The sequence below is a fragment of the Macaca thibetana genome, chromosome 7 (genome assembly GCF_024542745.1).
Source record: "Macaca thibetana thibetana isolate TM-01 chromosome 7, ASM2454274v1, whole genome shotgun sequence".
In the NCBI taxonomy this organism is placed as follows: domain Eukaryota; kingdom Metazoa; phylum Chordata; class Mammalia; order Primates; family Cercopithecidae; genus Macaca; species Macaca thibetana.
The window spans coordinates 54,988,960-55,002,402 of record NC_065584.1 but is presented as its reverse complement, the minus strand read 5'-3'; the positions used below and the strand labels follow the sequence as shown (position 1 = coordinate 55,002,402).

At 42.3% G+C, this 13,443-nt stretch overlaps 1 protein-coding gene across 2 annotated transcripts in view; it reads left to right on the top strand.

Moving 5' to 3' along the window:
• Positions 1 to 526: 526 nt before the first annotated feature.
• The window catches only part of STYX (serine/threonine/tyrosine interacting protein), a 52,018-nt gene continuing 39,101 nt past the window's right edge, over positions 527 to 13,443 (top strand). The window contains exon 1 of one of the 2 annotated variants that reach the window (XM_050796939.1): positions 527 to 891. In XM_050796939.1, coding sequence (XP_050652896.1) covers positions 835 to 891 — 57 coding nt within the window. In that variant the 5' untranslated portion in view covers positions 527 to 834. Of the gene's footprint in view, positions 892 to 9,780; positions 12,054 to 13,443 lie in introns of those variants that run through there. The other variant, XM_050796938.1, reaches the window with a different exon arrangement.

Genomic DNA, 13,443 nt, shown 5'->3' with positions numbered 1-13,443 from the left:
CTTTTAAGATTGTTAAAGCATTGAGCCGTTTAATTCTTTGCTTAAAGGTGATGGGTGTTTCATTTTCTGTATGGCACTACGTGATTTTAAATCGAACTCTTCGTTTGGTTATAAACTCAGCATAGATTGTGCAGAATTTTGAGAGGGGAGAAACTATAGCTTTCCTTTCGGATGCCACTATCTGGTGGGTAGCAGGTTTTGCCTGTCTGTTCTTACGTTAAAGAAGGGCTCTACGTCCTGTCTGGAAAGGGCGGAGCTGGCTCGGACCGCCCCACTGCCTTTCCCAGGACCTTCACTCGTCCTGTCCCACCGCAGCCCCGCCTCCTCCACGCCGGGTGAGCTGTGGCCTAGCAGCAACCGAGGCTCCGCTCCCCCACCCCCCGGCGTCTGCGCTCTAGCGAAGGGGCGGAGCAGGGGTGGTGGCGCGCTGACACCTGGCGGCGGCGGAGGGCGGGCAGAAGGCGAACGTGGGCTGGGATTGGCTGAGGCGGCGCGGGTGGAGGGGGCGGGAGGGAGGCGGCGAGACGGTTGTCGGGCTGGTACCCGTGCTGGATCCTGGGCGGCCTGAGGGTTGCGGAGACTTTAGGGGAGGGAGACGGCAGCGGCATGGCGGCCGGGTGTAAGACGCCCGACCCTCCTCTTATCCGTCTTCGCCGCCGCCGCCGCTGGAGTCACTGGGACCCTCTAGTCTGCGTGTGTTAGTTTAAGCCCGCCGCCCGCCTGTGAGCCCTCCGCTCCGCCGGCCCTCCTTCCTTCCGCCGCCGCAGCCAGCCCAAGGGTCGGCCGGCTGTGTAACACTCTCCCACCCCACCCACCAGCCCGCGGGCCAGCACCATGGAGGACATGAAGCTGGAGTTCCCTTCCCTTCCACAGTGCAAGGAAGACGCAGAGGTGAGTCGGCCCCGTGGCTGCCATGCACAGGCCTCTCCCTGTGGCTCCGGCCGAGGGGCGATCCCAGTCCCCAACCGTCTTAGCCCCCACCTGCGCGGGCGCCCTGCCTCCTGAGGGCGTCCCGGGACCTCTGAGGCCGAGCAGTCGGCTCCAATCCCGACTGAGTTTCTCGTCCTTTCCAGACCCCGCGGAGGGACAGCGTTTGGTGTACTTACATTTGAGAAGAGGAAAAGCAATCCCTGAGTCCCTAGGCTTGGTTGGCATCCAGGACTGACCTGGAGTAAGGTTCCTCTTTTATTGTCAAAGTAACTTGAAAGCGAAGTTGGTTTTAATCTCCTTTTGAGGAATGTCTGTGGTGTAAACGATTCACTTGTGGGACACATGGCCCCACATGCGGAGTAGACTCGGCGCCTGAAGTTTGGAAGCGCGCCTTCGAAAAGTTTCCCAAAGTTTTTTATTTTTAGACAAAGCTATGACCCGCACAATAAAGTGTCTCAAAGCTAGCTCATCTGAATCTGATAACTCTTAATCAGAAATCTCGACCTTTGGAGGAAAATTAATATTGAAAGTAAAATTCTATATACCTTTTCTCCTGGTTTCTAATTCGTGGCTATTTTTACTCCACCTTACATCCCTGCCTGCTGTTTCTATTCGGATTTTATTTTTCATCTGTTGCTAGTTTAACGTTTAACGGCATTGCAGACTACTAAATTAGAATTTTCTGGAGGCTAAATTAACAAGACGAAGATACTCAGCTATGCTTTAGTAGGATTAAGAAAGAAAATGTAACATCGCTAGTTAAAAATACCTTTAAAGTAGTTGGGAAAAATGAAGCCCTATTTTTAGGAGACCATTCAGTTTATTCCGAATATTTATTCTATTGAGTATCTTCATTTGAGGTTCTTTTTTTTCTTGAGACGGATTCTTGCTCTGTCACCAGGCTGGAGTGCTATGTGGTGCGATGTCGGTTCACTGCAACCTCCGCCTTCCGGGTTCAAGCGATTCTCTTGCCTCAGCCTCCCGAGTAGCTGGAACTACAGGCGCGCACCACCACGCCCAGCTAATTTTTGTATTTTTAGGGGAGACGGGTTTCACCATTTTGGCCAGGGCGGTCTCGATCTCTGGACCTTGTGATCCGCCCGCCTCGGTTTCCCAAAGTGCTGGGATTGCAGGTGCGAGCCACCGCGCCCGGCCTAGGTTCACATTTTTGTTTGGAGGGCGCTCTTGTGGTATTGATGCTTGACAATTACATTTGTTTTAAGAGTAGAGACTTTGTGACTGGGTATCACCATTGCAAAATGGAGTGCAGTGGTGCGATCTCAGTTCACTGCAGTCTCGAACTCCCATGCCCAAGCCATCCTTTGACCTCAGCCTCTCGAGTAGCTGGAACCACACCTGGCTTATTTTTATTTTATTTTTTTGTAGCGATAGGGTTGTTCCTTAGGCTGGTCTTGAACTCTTGGCCTCAAGATCCTCCCGCCTTGTCCTCCCAAAGTGTTAGGATTACAGGTGTGAGCCACCGCACCTGGCCCAAAACTATACTCTTTATTTTTTTTAATTTTTTTTATTTTTTTCTTTTTTTGAGACAGAGTTTCACTCTTGTTGCCCCAGGCTGGAGTGCAATGGCGCTATCTCAGCCCACTGCAGCCTCCCCCTCGGGTCCTGGTTCAAGCAAGCAATTCTCCTGCCTCAGCCTCCCGAGTAGCTGGGACTACAGGCACCCGCTACCACGCCTGGCTAATTTTTTTTGTATTTTTAGTAGAGACGGGGTTTCGCCGTGTTGGCCAGGATGGTCTCAAACTCCTGACCTTGTGATCCGCCCGCCTTGGCCTCCCAAAGTGCTGGGATTACAGGCGTGAGCCACCGTGCCCGGCCAATTATACTCTTAAATAAGAAAAAAAGAGGTCATATTTAGGCTAGTTATAAAAATGAATTTATACTTAACATGCAATAATGTGAATGAAGAGTATGCTTTTATTTATTTGTTTGTTTATTTATTTATTTATTTATTGAGACGGAGTTTCGCTCTTGTTGCCTAGGCTGGAATGCAGTGGCGCGATTTCCGCTCACTGCAACCTCCGCCTCCCGGGTTCAAAAGATTCTCCTGCCTCAGCTCCCTGAGTAGCTGGGATTACAGGTGCCCGCCACCACGCCCGTTTAATTTTTGTATTTTTAGTAGAGACGAGGTTTCACCATGTTGGCCATACTAGTCTCAGACACCTGACCTCAAGTGATCCGCCTACCTCAGCCTCCCAAAGGGCTGGGATTACAGGCTTGAGCTACCGTGAAGGAGTATACTTTTATATCCTCAAAATGATACAGTAATTTCAGCACTTAACTGCAAGCAACCTTACAAATAATGTAGAGGAGTCCCACATTCCAGGTGAAGAAATTGTACCTTACTGAAAATAAGTGATGTGCCAAATTAACAACACAGTAGCACAAAACACCAGGAGGACCTTGGCCTCAATAATTTATTGTTCTTTTTAATACACTTCAATTCTTCCCTGCCCTAATCTTAAAAATTCTAGTTTAAAAATTTCCCAGACTTTGCATTTAATCTGGTACTGTATATATCATTATGTATGCCTTATTCCTGCAAAACTGATAAATTCTTGGTGGGAATATACCTGTCTTTTCTGTGTGGGACTGTTGAAAACATACTCTTTTTCTGTGCTGCCAGATGTGTGGGGATTTTTCCATACCAAGCAGTTTTCCAGCAGGCATGAACTGAATGTCCCATAATTCAGTTCTGTCACGTATGTACCTGAAGTTAGTCAGATCCCACAGGTTAATGGCTCAGTCCCACAAGGGTGCCCCCAACCTCAGATGGTAACCACAAGTAGTAGATTGTCACCTATACACTCCTGACTGACTGGAAATCAGGGTTCCCGTTACTCCCTCCTTAGTTCAGTTAACTTGCTAGAGTGGTTTACAGGACTCAAGGAAGTACATTTACGGGTTTATTATAAAGGATATTACAAAAGATCCAGTGAACAGACAGAAGGAAGAGATGAATAGGGCAAGGTATGGGGGAAGGGGCACAACACCATCCCCAGTATCACCAGTGAAGAGCCGTGATTGCAAGTTGTCCAGGTGCTTGGCGTTTTGAACAAAGAATTGGACAAAACTCCCAGCAAAGCAAAGACAGAATGAAGCAACAAAAGAACAAAAGCAGGGATTTATTGAAAACAAAAGTACACTCCACAGTGTGGCAGCCGCCCTAGCAGCCCCACGCTTTACAGAATGTTCTTGGGTCCAAATACCCCCTAGAAGTTTCCCATTGGCCACTCCAAGCTCACCTCATGTAAATGAAGAGATGGCTTGCAGTTGGCCTGATTGGTTGCCAAACCCCCCACCTCCCGTCAGTCGGCTTCCTTGTGGACAGCAACCATTCAGTGGCTAGAGTGAAGTTACAAAGTTGCAAACGAAGATTCCACCGGCAATCAGTCTTGATTTGTAGAGGACAGCCGATTTTCCATCTACTGTGCAGAAAAGGTGGGGGGTGGTTGCAACAGGAGTAGCCTCTGGTCCTTTTGTTACTTAGGCGTGGAAAGTTAGGGTTTTCCTTTCAATTTAGTTCTGGGAAGTCAGAGTGAAACAGCCTTAGATTCCCTGCCTCCTACTTGCCTCACTAGCACCTCCAGTGTTTCCATCCAGAAGCTCAACAAATCTTATCAACGGTTTTTATAGAACTTCATCTCCAGCCCCTCCCATAGAGGTGTGTGTGTGTGTGAGGCTGAGAGTGCAACCCTCTAGTCACATGGTCTTTCTGGTGACTGGCCCCACCCTAAATCACTTCATTAGCATAATCAGGTTTGATCATAAATAGTGGCTCATAAGTAACCAAAGACACTCCTATTAGAAAATTCCGAGAGTTTTAGGGAGGACTATGACAGGAACTGGAGAGAAAGATCATGTATTTCATATTGCATCACAGGGACAGAGGTAATGCTTAAAGCTAGTGGATAATGATGCAAGTATTGTCTGCTGAAAGCCAATTCATTCCATATTTCATAATATTGCATGTTTGGTATCTTTTGGTTGCAAGCAACAAAAACGAACTTAAGCAAGAAAAAGAAGAAGTAATTAAATGCGGCCAGGCTCACGCCTGTAATCCCAGCACTTTGGGAGGCAGAGGTGGGCAGATCACGAGGTCAGAAGATCAAGACCATCCTGGCTAACATGGTGAAACCCCGTCTCTACTAAAAAAAAAAAAAAAAAAAAAAAATTAAAAAAAAAAAATTGGCCGGGCGTGGTGGCGGGTGCCTGAAGTCCCAGCTACTCCGGAGGCTGAGGCAGGAGAATGGTGTGAACCCGGGAGGCGGAGTTTGCAGTTAGTCAAGATCTCGCAACTGCACTCCAGTGTGGAAGACAGAGCGAGACTCCATCTCAAAAAAAAAAAAAAAAAAAGTAGTTAAATCCAGAAAGGTAGTGGTGCAGCTAGTTTCAAGAATTTGACTAGACCCAGGTATTATAAAGCATCAGAACTGCCTTTGCCTCTCATGAGTTCTTACCTCTACTTTCTCTCAGAGTCTCTGCTTTCTTTCCGGCTTCTCCAAGATGTGAAACTTGGCCATCAGCTGCTCTGGGGTCACACCTTATGAGTTTGGTTATTGAGGAATAAAACTGAGCACTTCCAGCTTCTTTTTTTTTTTTTTTTTTTTTTTTTTTTTTTTTTTGAGACGGAGTCTCGCTCTGTAGCCCAGGCTGGAGTGCAGTGGCCGGATCTCAGCTCATTGCAAGCTCCGCCTCCCGGGTTCACGCCATTCTCCGGCCTCAGCCTCCCGAGTAGCTGGGACTACAGGCGCCTGCCACCTCGCCCGGCTAGTTTTTTGTATTTCTTAGTAGAGACGGGGTTTCACCGTGTTAGCCAGGATGGTCTCGATCTCCTGACCTCGTGATCCGCCCGTCTCGGCCTCCCAAAGTGCTGGGATTACAGGCTTGAGCCACCGCGCCCGGCCACTTCCAGCTTCTGTATTTGAAATCTAGAGGAATGGCCTCATTTAGGTCATGTTCCCACACTTTGGATCAGTCACTGTAGCCAGGAAAGGGCAGATACGAGGGGCCCAATCTAGGTCATATCCCTAATTCCTTGACTAGAGGACTGAAGTTTGTTGTTCGTAGCCCTCCCACCAAAACCATAGGAACATTTCCACAGGTAGAGGGTACTTTCGGGGCTGATAAAAGTATACATAGAGGCCACATAAATAAACTATTAAATAGGAGCGTATAGTTTTTCATAATAAACTGACTAATAAATGCTGTTAATTTTCTAATCTCCAGTGAGATAATGCAAAGTGTCAAATGGTCTTAAGTAGTTAGAGTGATCAGCCAGCATTATTTCTTTGACATAGGGAGCACTACCTGGAAAGCCAAATTATAAACCAAATTTAATAACAATGGAATTCAAGCAGAGAGTTCAGTGAATGCTTTTAATGTTAATGTGATCAAGCTGTGATAGCTTGATGATTCTGTCACCTCTACAAGAATATTATTTTCATGTTTCTTGAAATATTGGTATTCTTTGTATAGGACAGTGCTAACAAAAATTTAGTTTGCAGAAAGATTGTTACTTTTTTTGTTTAAAACTTTTTCATGATTTTCCATTGTTTTGAAGATGAAGTTTAAACCCTTGACATTATTTCCAAGGTCCTGTATGGTTTGGCATCTGCATACCTCTCTAACCTCATTATGAGCTACTACTCTTGCTCCCTTCTGTGTAAGCCCTAGCCATATTTATCTTTTCTCAGTTCCTGGAATGCTTTAATTCCCTTCCTCCCCCCACCCCCACCTTTATGTTCGCTGTTTTCCCCTGCCTTGGCTCCAGTACCTTCCTTACCCTCACCTAATTAACTGCTTACCCTTGGGTTAAATCCCACTTTAGGCAACATTTCTTCAGAAAAGCTTTTCCTGTTTGCTAGTTGCTCCAACTCCTTTCTTCATCCCCTAGACTGGTTCACTTCCCCAGGTACTATAGCACTTGGTACTTTAATAATACTTACCTTTGTAACACTTACAATTTTTGGTCATTGTCTATTTTCCATTTAGACTGAACCTTTCATAAGAGAACTTAGATATTAGGAAGAAGGAGCAGCTGATAGTACCATTTTTTAAGCAAATTGATTGTAGCTGGGGCAGTAGGTTTTATAATTTAAAAGTTAATGTTTTATCTTCTCTTCTGATAGAAAATGAAATATTTATTTACATTGCAGTTTGGCAACTTTCCATGTTTCTCTTTCCATTTTTCTTGTGGATCCCATAGTACAGGATCAAAGATAGGAATTACTTAACATACCTGGCTGAGGATTCCTTTTCTAGCTCCTTTATTTAGAATGGTGCTTTTTAACCCTTCCTTACTGTAGAGTAAGGAATTTTTTAAAAATACTGATGCCTGGACCTTACCAGCACCTATTACAGTTTAATTTGTCTGAATGAAGCTAGATGGTTCTAATGTGCAGTCAGGTTTAAAAATTGCTGGTTTAGAAAATATCTTACTCGAGTGCTCTTCTGCCCCTGCAGTCCCTGCCCACCCTCTCTTTTTATTTGAGTGAAACATTTTGTTTTCTCCTTTGGTTTAAGCAAAGATCAAGCTTGGTGTGGGAATTAAAGGAAAAGGACTTTGGAGGGGTTTACTTATTTTTTGTAGCAGAGAAACTGCAATACTAACTTTTCTGTTTTGTGGAATGTCCCAGTGTAAGTCTAGTATTCTGATGATTTTTTTCTCCCCCAAACTGTTGCCCCCCACCTCCAGCCTATGTAAAATTTGTATTCTATTTTAGTATTGTGTATATAGGATTCGGCACTATCCTCAAACATGTGAACATATCACCTGTGGATAAAGGGGGACTACTGTATTTGTAAAAGTTCATATTTCATATTTCAATCCATATAAGAATTTTTTATTTTATCTAATGGTTACAGTCTATATCCTTCACTGATGTGTTTATTTGAGGGTCTTTGGACATTTTTGTAACTTTTTTTCCTATCCAAATGCAGTTTTATAGATCATTTTTATGGGAAGGAAGAAGATAACTCAGAAGGATGTTTTAACATGTGGTACCTTTTAGCGCATGTTGATTGAAAGATTTTCACTTGTGAATTAATTTCTCTGAGAATCATGGTGTGTTTCACAATAGAGGGTTATTTTGGTTTATCTGGCTTGCCTTGGTTTGGTAAATGTGGTTGAAGTGCTTGGCTACTCATAAGGTTTGGGGAATTGATTGTACTAATTAATTACAATAGTAGCTTAAAATAGATCATTGGTGGTGATACGAAGATGCTTCCATTAATACCACGGTTTCTAAAATGATAGATTTCAGGAGTAGTGTGGGTAGGCTGAGATTAAGAATTAAGTGTGATAGTGGTAAGACTTGGTTATTAGACACGTGTTCAGACAGATGGATATGTGGTAGAAGAAGACTATAAGCATTCAGACTTAAAATCTTGATTAGTAGGATCCATAGACAGGCAGGGTTTTTTTGTTTGTTTGTTTGTTTGTTTGTTTGTTTCTTGAGACAGAGAGTCTCAAGAAAGAGAGACTCTTTTTTTTCTGTCACCCAGGCTGGAGTGCAGTGGCAAGATTTCGGCTAACTGCAAGCTCTGCCTCCCGGGTTCACGCCATTCTCCTGCCTCAGCCTCCCTAGTAGCTGGGACTACAGGCGCCCACCACCATGCCCAGCTAATTTTTTGTATTTTTAGTAGAGACGGGGTGTCACCGAGTTAGCCAGGATGGTCTCGATCTCCTGATCCCGTGATCTGCCCGCCTCGGCCTCCCAAAGTGCTGGGATTACAGATGTGAGCCACAGTGCCTGGCCGACAGGCAGGTTTAAGGTTTGTTCTGTAGGTAGTAATCCGGGTTAGGGCAGCGAAGAAGGTGGATTCTGAGATCATAACACCAGGAATAGTTCCAAATGAACTTTTCTGTGAGAGAGAGCTTTCTAGGTTTCAATGGATCCATACCTATTGCAGTAATTACTTATGTTCTCTGAAGAAGGCTTCTTATCTGTCCTGTGACTAGGAATATTTTCATTCCCTCCTAGTATACAGCTTGCTTTTCCCTCTTATAATATCTTCCTTGTATATATATCAAGAGAGTCTTTCATGTTGTATTACATATAACCTTATGGAAAGCTCAAAATTTATTTGAAGCCTCTTGTTTTGCTAAAAGGTTCAGGTAAATTTTGCATTCTACCCCATATGTACCTGTTTGTTTTAATATAAAAATTGTTTAAATTAGTAACCAGTGAAAGTACTGTTTCTCCCTAAAGAAATTTTTTGATAAAATTGATACTTCAGTAGTTTTGAGTGTCTTTTGGCGTGTTGCCAAATGAAAGTGTTGAGGAAATGCCACTGCAAAATATGACACCTTGGTAGATTGATTACTTTAAGTTGGAAACACTTGCAAAGTAGCAAATGGGGAGAAAGCCTTTCTCTGAACTCCTATTATCTACCTAAGGACAGATCATCCAAAAGAAGCTCAGTTTGCTCCTAGGGAGTTTCATCAACCAGGGAAGATTAACTCTTATCACTGGAGAGGAGAGTAGAAGTCAGCACCACACCCAAACTGTCACAAAGTATCATCTGTTATTGTTCTGAGGGCCCATTTGCCTTTCTCCAGAATTATAGTAGCTTAAAATAGATCATTGGTGGTGATACGAAATTGCCTATATACCCCTACCCCCATCCTATAGAAAGGATATATAGGCTCCTAAATATCACTGTTTTGTTTTTTTTTTTTTTTTTTGGTATACACTTTTCTTTCCTGTGATACCCCATGTACATAATAAATTTCTATACCTTTTCCTTTTCTCCTTTTAGTTTATTTCATAGACTGGTTTTAAATATCACTGGCTTTTTTTTTTTTGGTATACACTTTTTAAAAATATCACTTTTTTTTGTACACTTTTTTTCCTGTGATACTCCCATACGCATAATAAATTTATATACCTTTTCTCCATTTAGTTTATTTAATACACTGTTACTGAATCCTGTCGGTAGAGGGAAAGTCTTCCCTCCCTTACACAAGTATTTCCCAGAATATATGTACACTATTCCTTGATATGTGTTACCCTGTTTTTTTTTCTTTAATTATACAAAATTTAGTGATTTCACTTCAGATAAATCAAAAGTATACCTTTCTTTAATTGATTTTCTTCTTTTTCACAGCTCTGACAAGTTGCTTCAGGAAGATAAGGCTGGCTGTTAGACTACTTAGGAATCTTTTAAAAAGAAAAACAAAGTCAATAGCATTTAGTGCAGTAGATCTCTGAAATGCATCTAGTTTGTGCTTATTCTGTGTCAGGCAATGTGCTTATCATTAGGAGTACCATGACTAAAAAGAGTCTTTGGCCTAAAGTCTTTAAAAACTCTTTTCTTTTTCCTTGTTTCATTTCCTTTTTTTTTTTTTCCCCCCTTGAGATAGGGTCTGTCTCTGTTGCCCAGGCTGGAGTGCAGTGGCACCATCGTGACTTACTGCAGCCTCAACCTCCCAAGCCCAAGTGATCTTCCTGCCTCAGCCTCCCAAGTAGCTAGGACTTCAGTCATGCACCACCACTGCACCTGGCTAATTTTTAAATTTTTGTAGAGATGAGATCTCCCTATGTTGCCCAGGCTGGTTTTGAACTCCTGGGATCAAGCCATCCTCCTGCCCCAGCCTTCCAAAGGGCTGGGATTACAGGTGTAAGATACCATACCTGGCAAAAAGACTTATGTATAAAAAGATTACCATAACACATTAGTAAGTTAAAGAATCTGAGCTGGGCGCGGTGGCTCACGCCTGTAATCCCAGCACTTTGGGAGGCCGAGGCAGGTGGACCATGAGGTCAGGAGTTCAAGACTAGCATGGCCAAGATGATGAAACCCCATCTCTACTAAAAACACAAAAATTACCCGGGCGCTTGTAATCCCAGCTACTCAGGAGGGTGAGGCGGGGAATTGCTTGAACCCCAGAGGCAGAGGTTGCAGTGAGCCAAGATCGTGCCACTGCACTGCACTCCAGCCTGGGTGACAGAGCAAGACTCTGTCTCAAAAAAAAAAAAAATCTAGTAAACAATTATGTTTCCCTTATTGCTGGCTTAGAAATTACATGCTTTATTTCTATTGTGTTAATATCCATAACTTAATCATTATTTTATGCAGCCAATATTTGTTTAATTGTAACTATATGTTTGCCGTAAAGTTCATTCTTACATTGAAAGACTGTGTAGTGTATTGATTAAGAGAATGAATTCTGGATTCAGACTATCTGGACCCAAAATCAAGTTACTTAGGTTCTCTATGACTAAAATAGACAATGATAGTATCCTTTCTTCAAAGAACATCTTAACTTTTTTTCTTGAAAGATATTTTTCTGAGCATATATTCTTAATTAACAGTTATTTTTGTCCTGCCACTTTGAATGAATTATTCTTGTCCTCTGGCTTCTTTCATGCAATTGAGAAGTCAATGTCCATCTGATTGTCCTTCCTTTGTATGTAATCTGTCTTTTGTCTAGATGATTTTTTTTAATAAAAGTGAAATTTATGTAGTATAATGTACAAATAATAAGTGTACAATTCATTGAGTTTTGATAAACATACACTAGTGTAATCTACCCCATCAAAATACAGGAATATTCTATTAGCATAGAAGGTTACATCTACTTCCAGGCATTTCCTCTCCCATTCCACAACAGGCAACCAGTAATCTGATTTCTATCAACATAGATTAGTTTTCCTTGCTCTTGAACTTGATACAAATGGAATCATGCAAATGGACTCTTTTGTGTGTGGCTTTCTTCACTGAACATAATGTCAATGAAATTCATCCATGTTGTTGTGTTTATGAGTACTCCGTAGACTTTTATCCCTGAGTACTATTCCATTGTATGAAGAGACCATAGACATTTGAGTTCTTAGAGACTACAATAAATAAAGCTGCTATAAATATTCATGTAGAAGTCTTTGTGTGGGTATATGTTTTTATATATATGTGTGTGTGTGTGTGTGTATATATACATATGTATGTAAAGCCTAGTGGAATGGCTGGATATTATAATAGGGTAGGTGTATGTTTAACATTTCATTTTACATTCCCACCAGCAATGTATGAGAGTCCCAGTTGCTCCACATCATCACCAGCATTTGGGGTTGTCAGTCTTTTTAACTTTAACCATTCTAATGGTATGTAATGATATCTTTTGATTTTATTTTTGAGTTTCGTGTATGTATGTGTGTGTGTGTGTGTGTGTGTGTGTGTGTGTGTGTGACGGAGTCTCACTCTGTCACCCAGGCTGGAGTACAGTGGTGCAATCTCGGCTCACTGCAACTTCCACCTCCCAGATTCAAGCAGCTCTCCTGCCTCAGCCTCCCAAGTAGCTGGGACTACAGGCGTGCTACCTCCATGCCTGGCTAATTTTTATATTTTTAATAGAGACAGAGTTTCATTATGTTGCCCAAGCTGGGCTCAAGTGATCCGCCTACCTCAGTCTCCCAAAGTGCTGGGTAATTTACAGGCATAGGCCACGGAACCTGGCCTACTCACTGATTTTTAGTTTCAATTATACTTCTTATTTCTACATATTCTGTGTTTTTAAAAATCATTTTCTTAGTCTTTGGTCATATTTTGATACCTAATTTCTTTAAATTTTTTATACTTTTCATTATTGCTTATAATATATGCAGTTTTGTAAGTGTAACTCAGTTGTTTCCGCTTCCTATGGTGGCTCACTTCCTGTTTTTAAATTAGTTTCTGATTGTGAGCTTGTTGGGACTTTATCTGTGTGAATTATTTCTGATCTAGGTTTAAGGTGTGTTTTTCTAGAGAGTATGTATTTGCTTCTTCCAGGAATCCAGGATGCAATCTACCCAGAACCACTTACATTAAATTCTCACTTGGCCTCACAAAAGTAATTGAATTCTAACCCCAAACTTGAGTGGATGCCAGATTGTGATTAGGAAGACCCCACTCCACCACTACCAATACCTACCCAGAGCCAAAGCTAGGAAAGACAAGAGTACTCACTTCTATGGGATGAGTTGAATTTTTGGTTTTTTTTCCTTCCCTAGTTTATCTTTCACTGAGGATGTTGCCTTTGGGAGTTCCAGCTTTTTGGTCTTGATATGAGTTCAACTTTGAGCAGATCACAGACTTTGTCTTGTGTTTACAAGTACATTTCCATTTAAAATAAGGCCATAGTGAAGATGTAGAACAACTAGAACTCCCATACATTGCTGGTGGGAGTGTACAATGGTTTTGGAAAAGTTTTGGCAGTATGTAGTAAAGCCAAACATAGTTCTACCCTGTGTCAAAAGACAAAATTACAACAAATTTAGCTTAAAAATCTAACTGGCTTTTATTAGTGGTTCATCTATCAGGCAGTGTGTCATCAAAAGATTTAGAAAAGGCATTTCAGTGTGCTGTGCAGAGGAGGCTGGATTTATAGGCAAAATCTAGCTAAATAAAGCAGAAATGAAACAAAAAGTAGATTGGTCATTTCCAAGTTAGTTTCTTTGTAGTGTTGAAACAGAGGGGACTTCCTTATGCTGGCTCAGGATAACAGGCCTCCTCTGA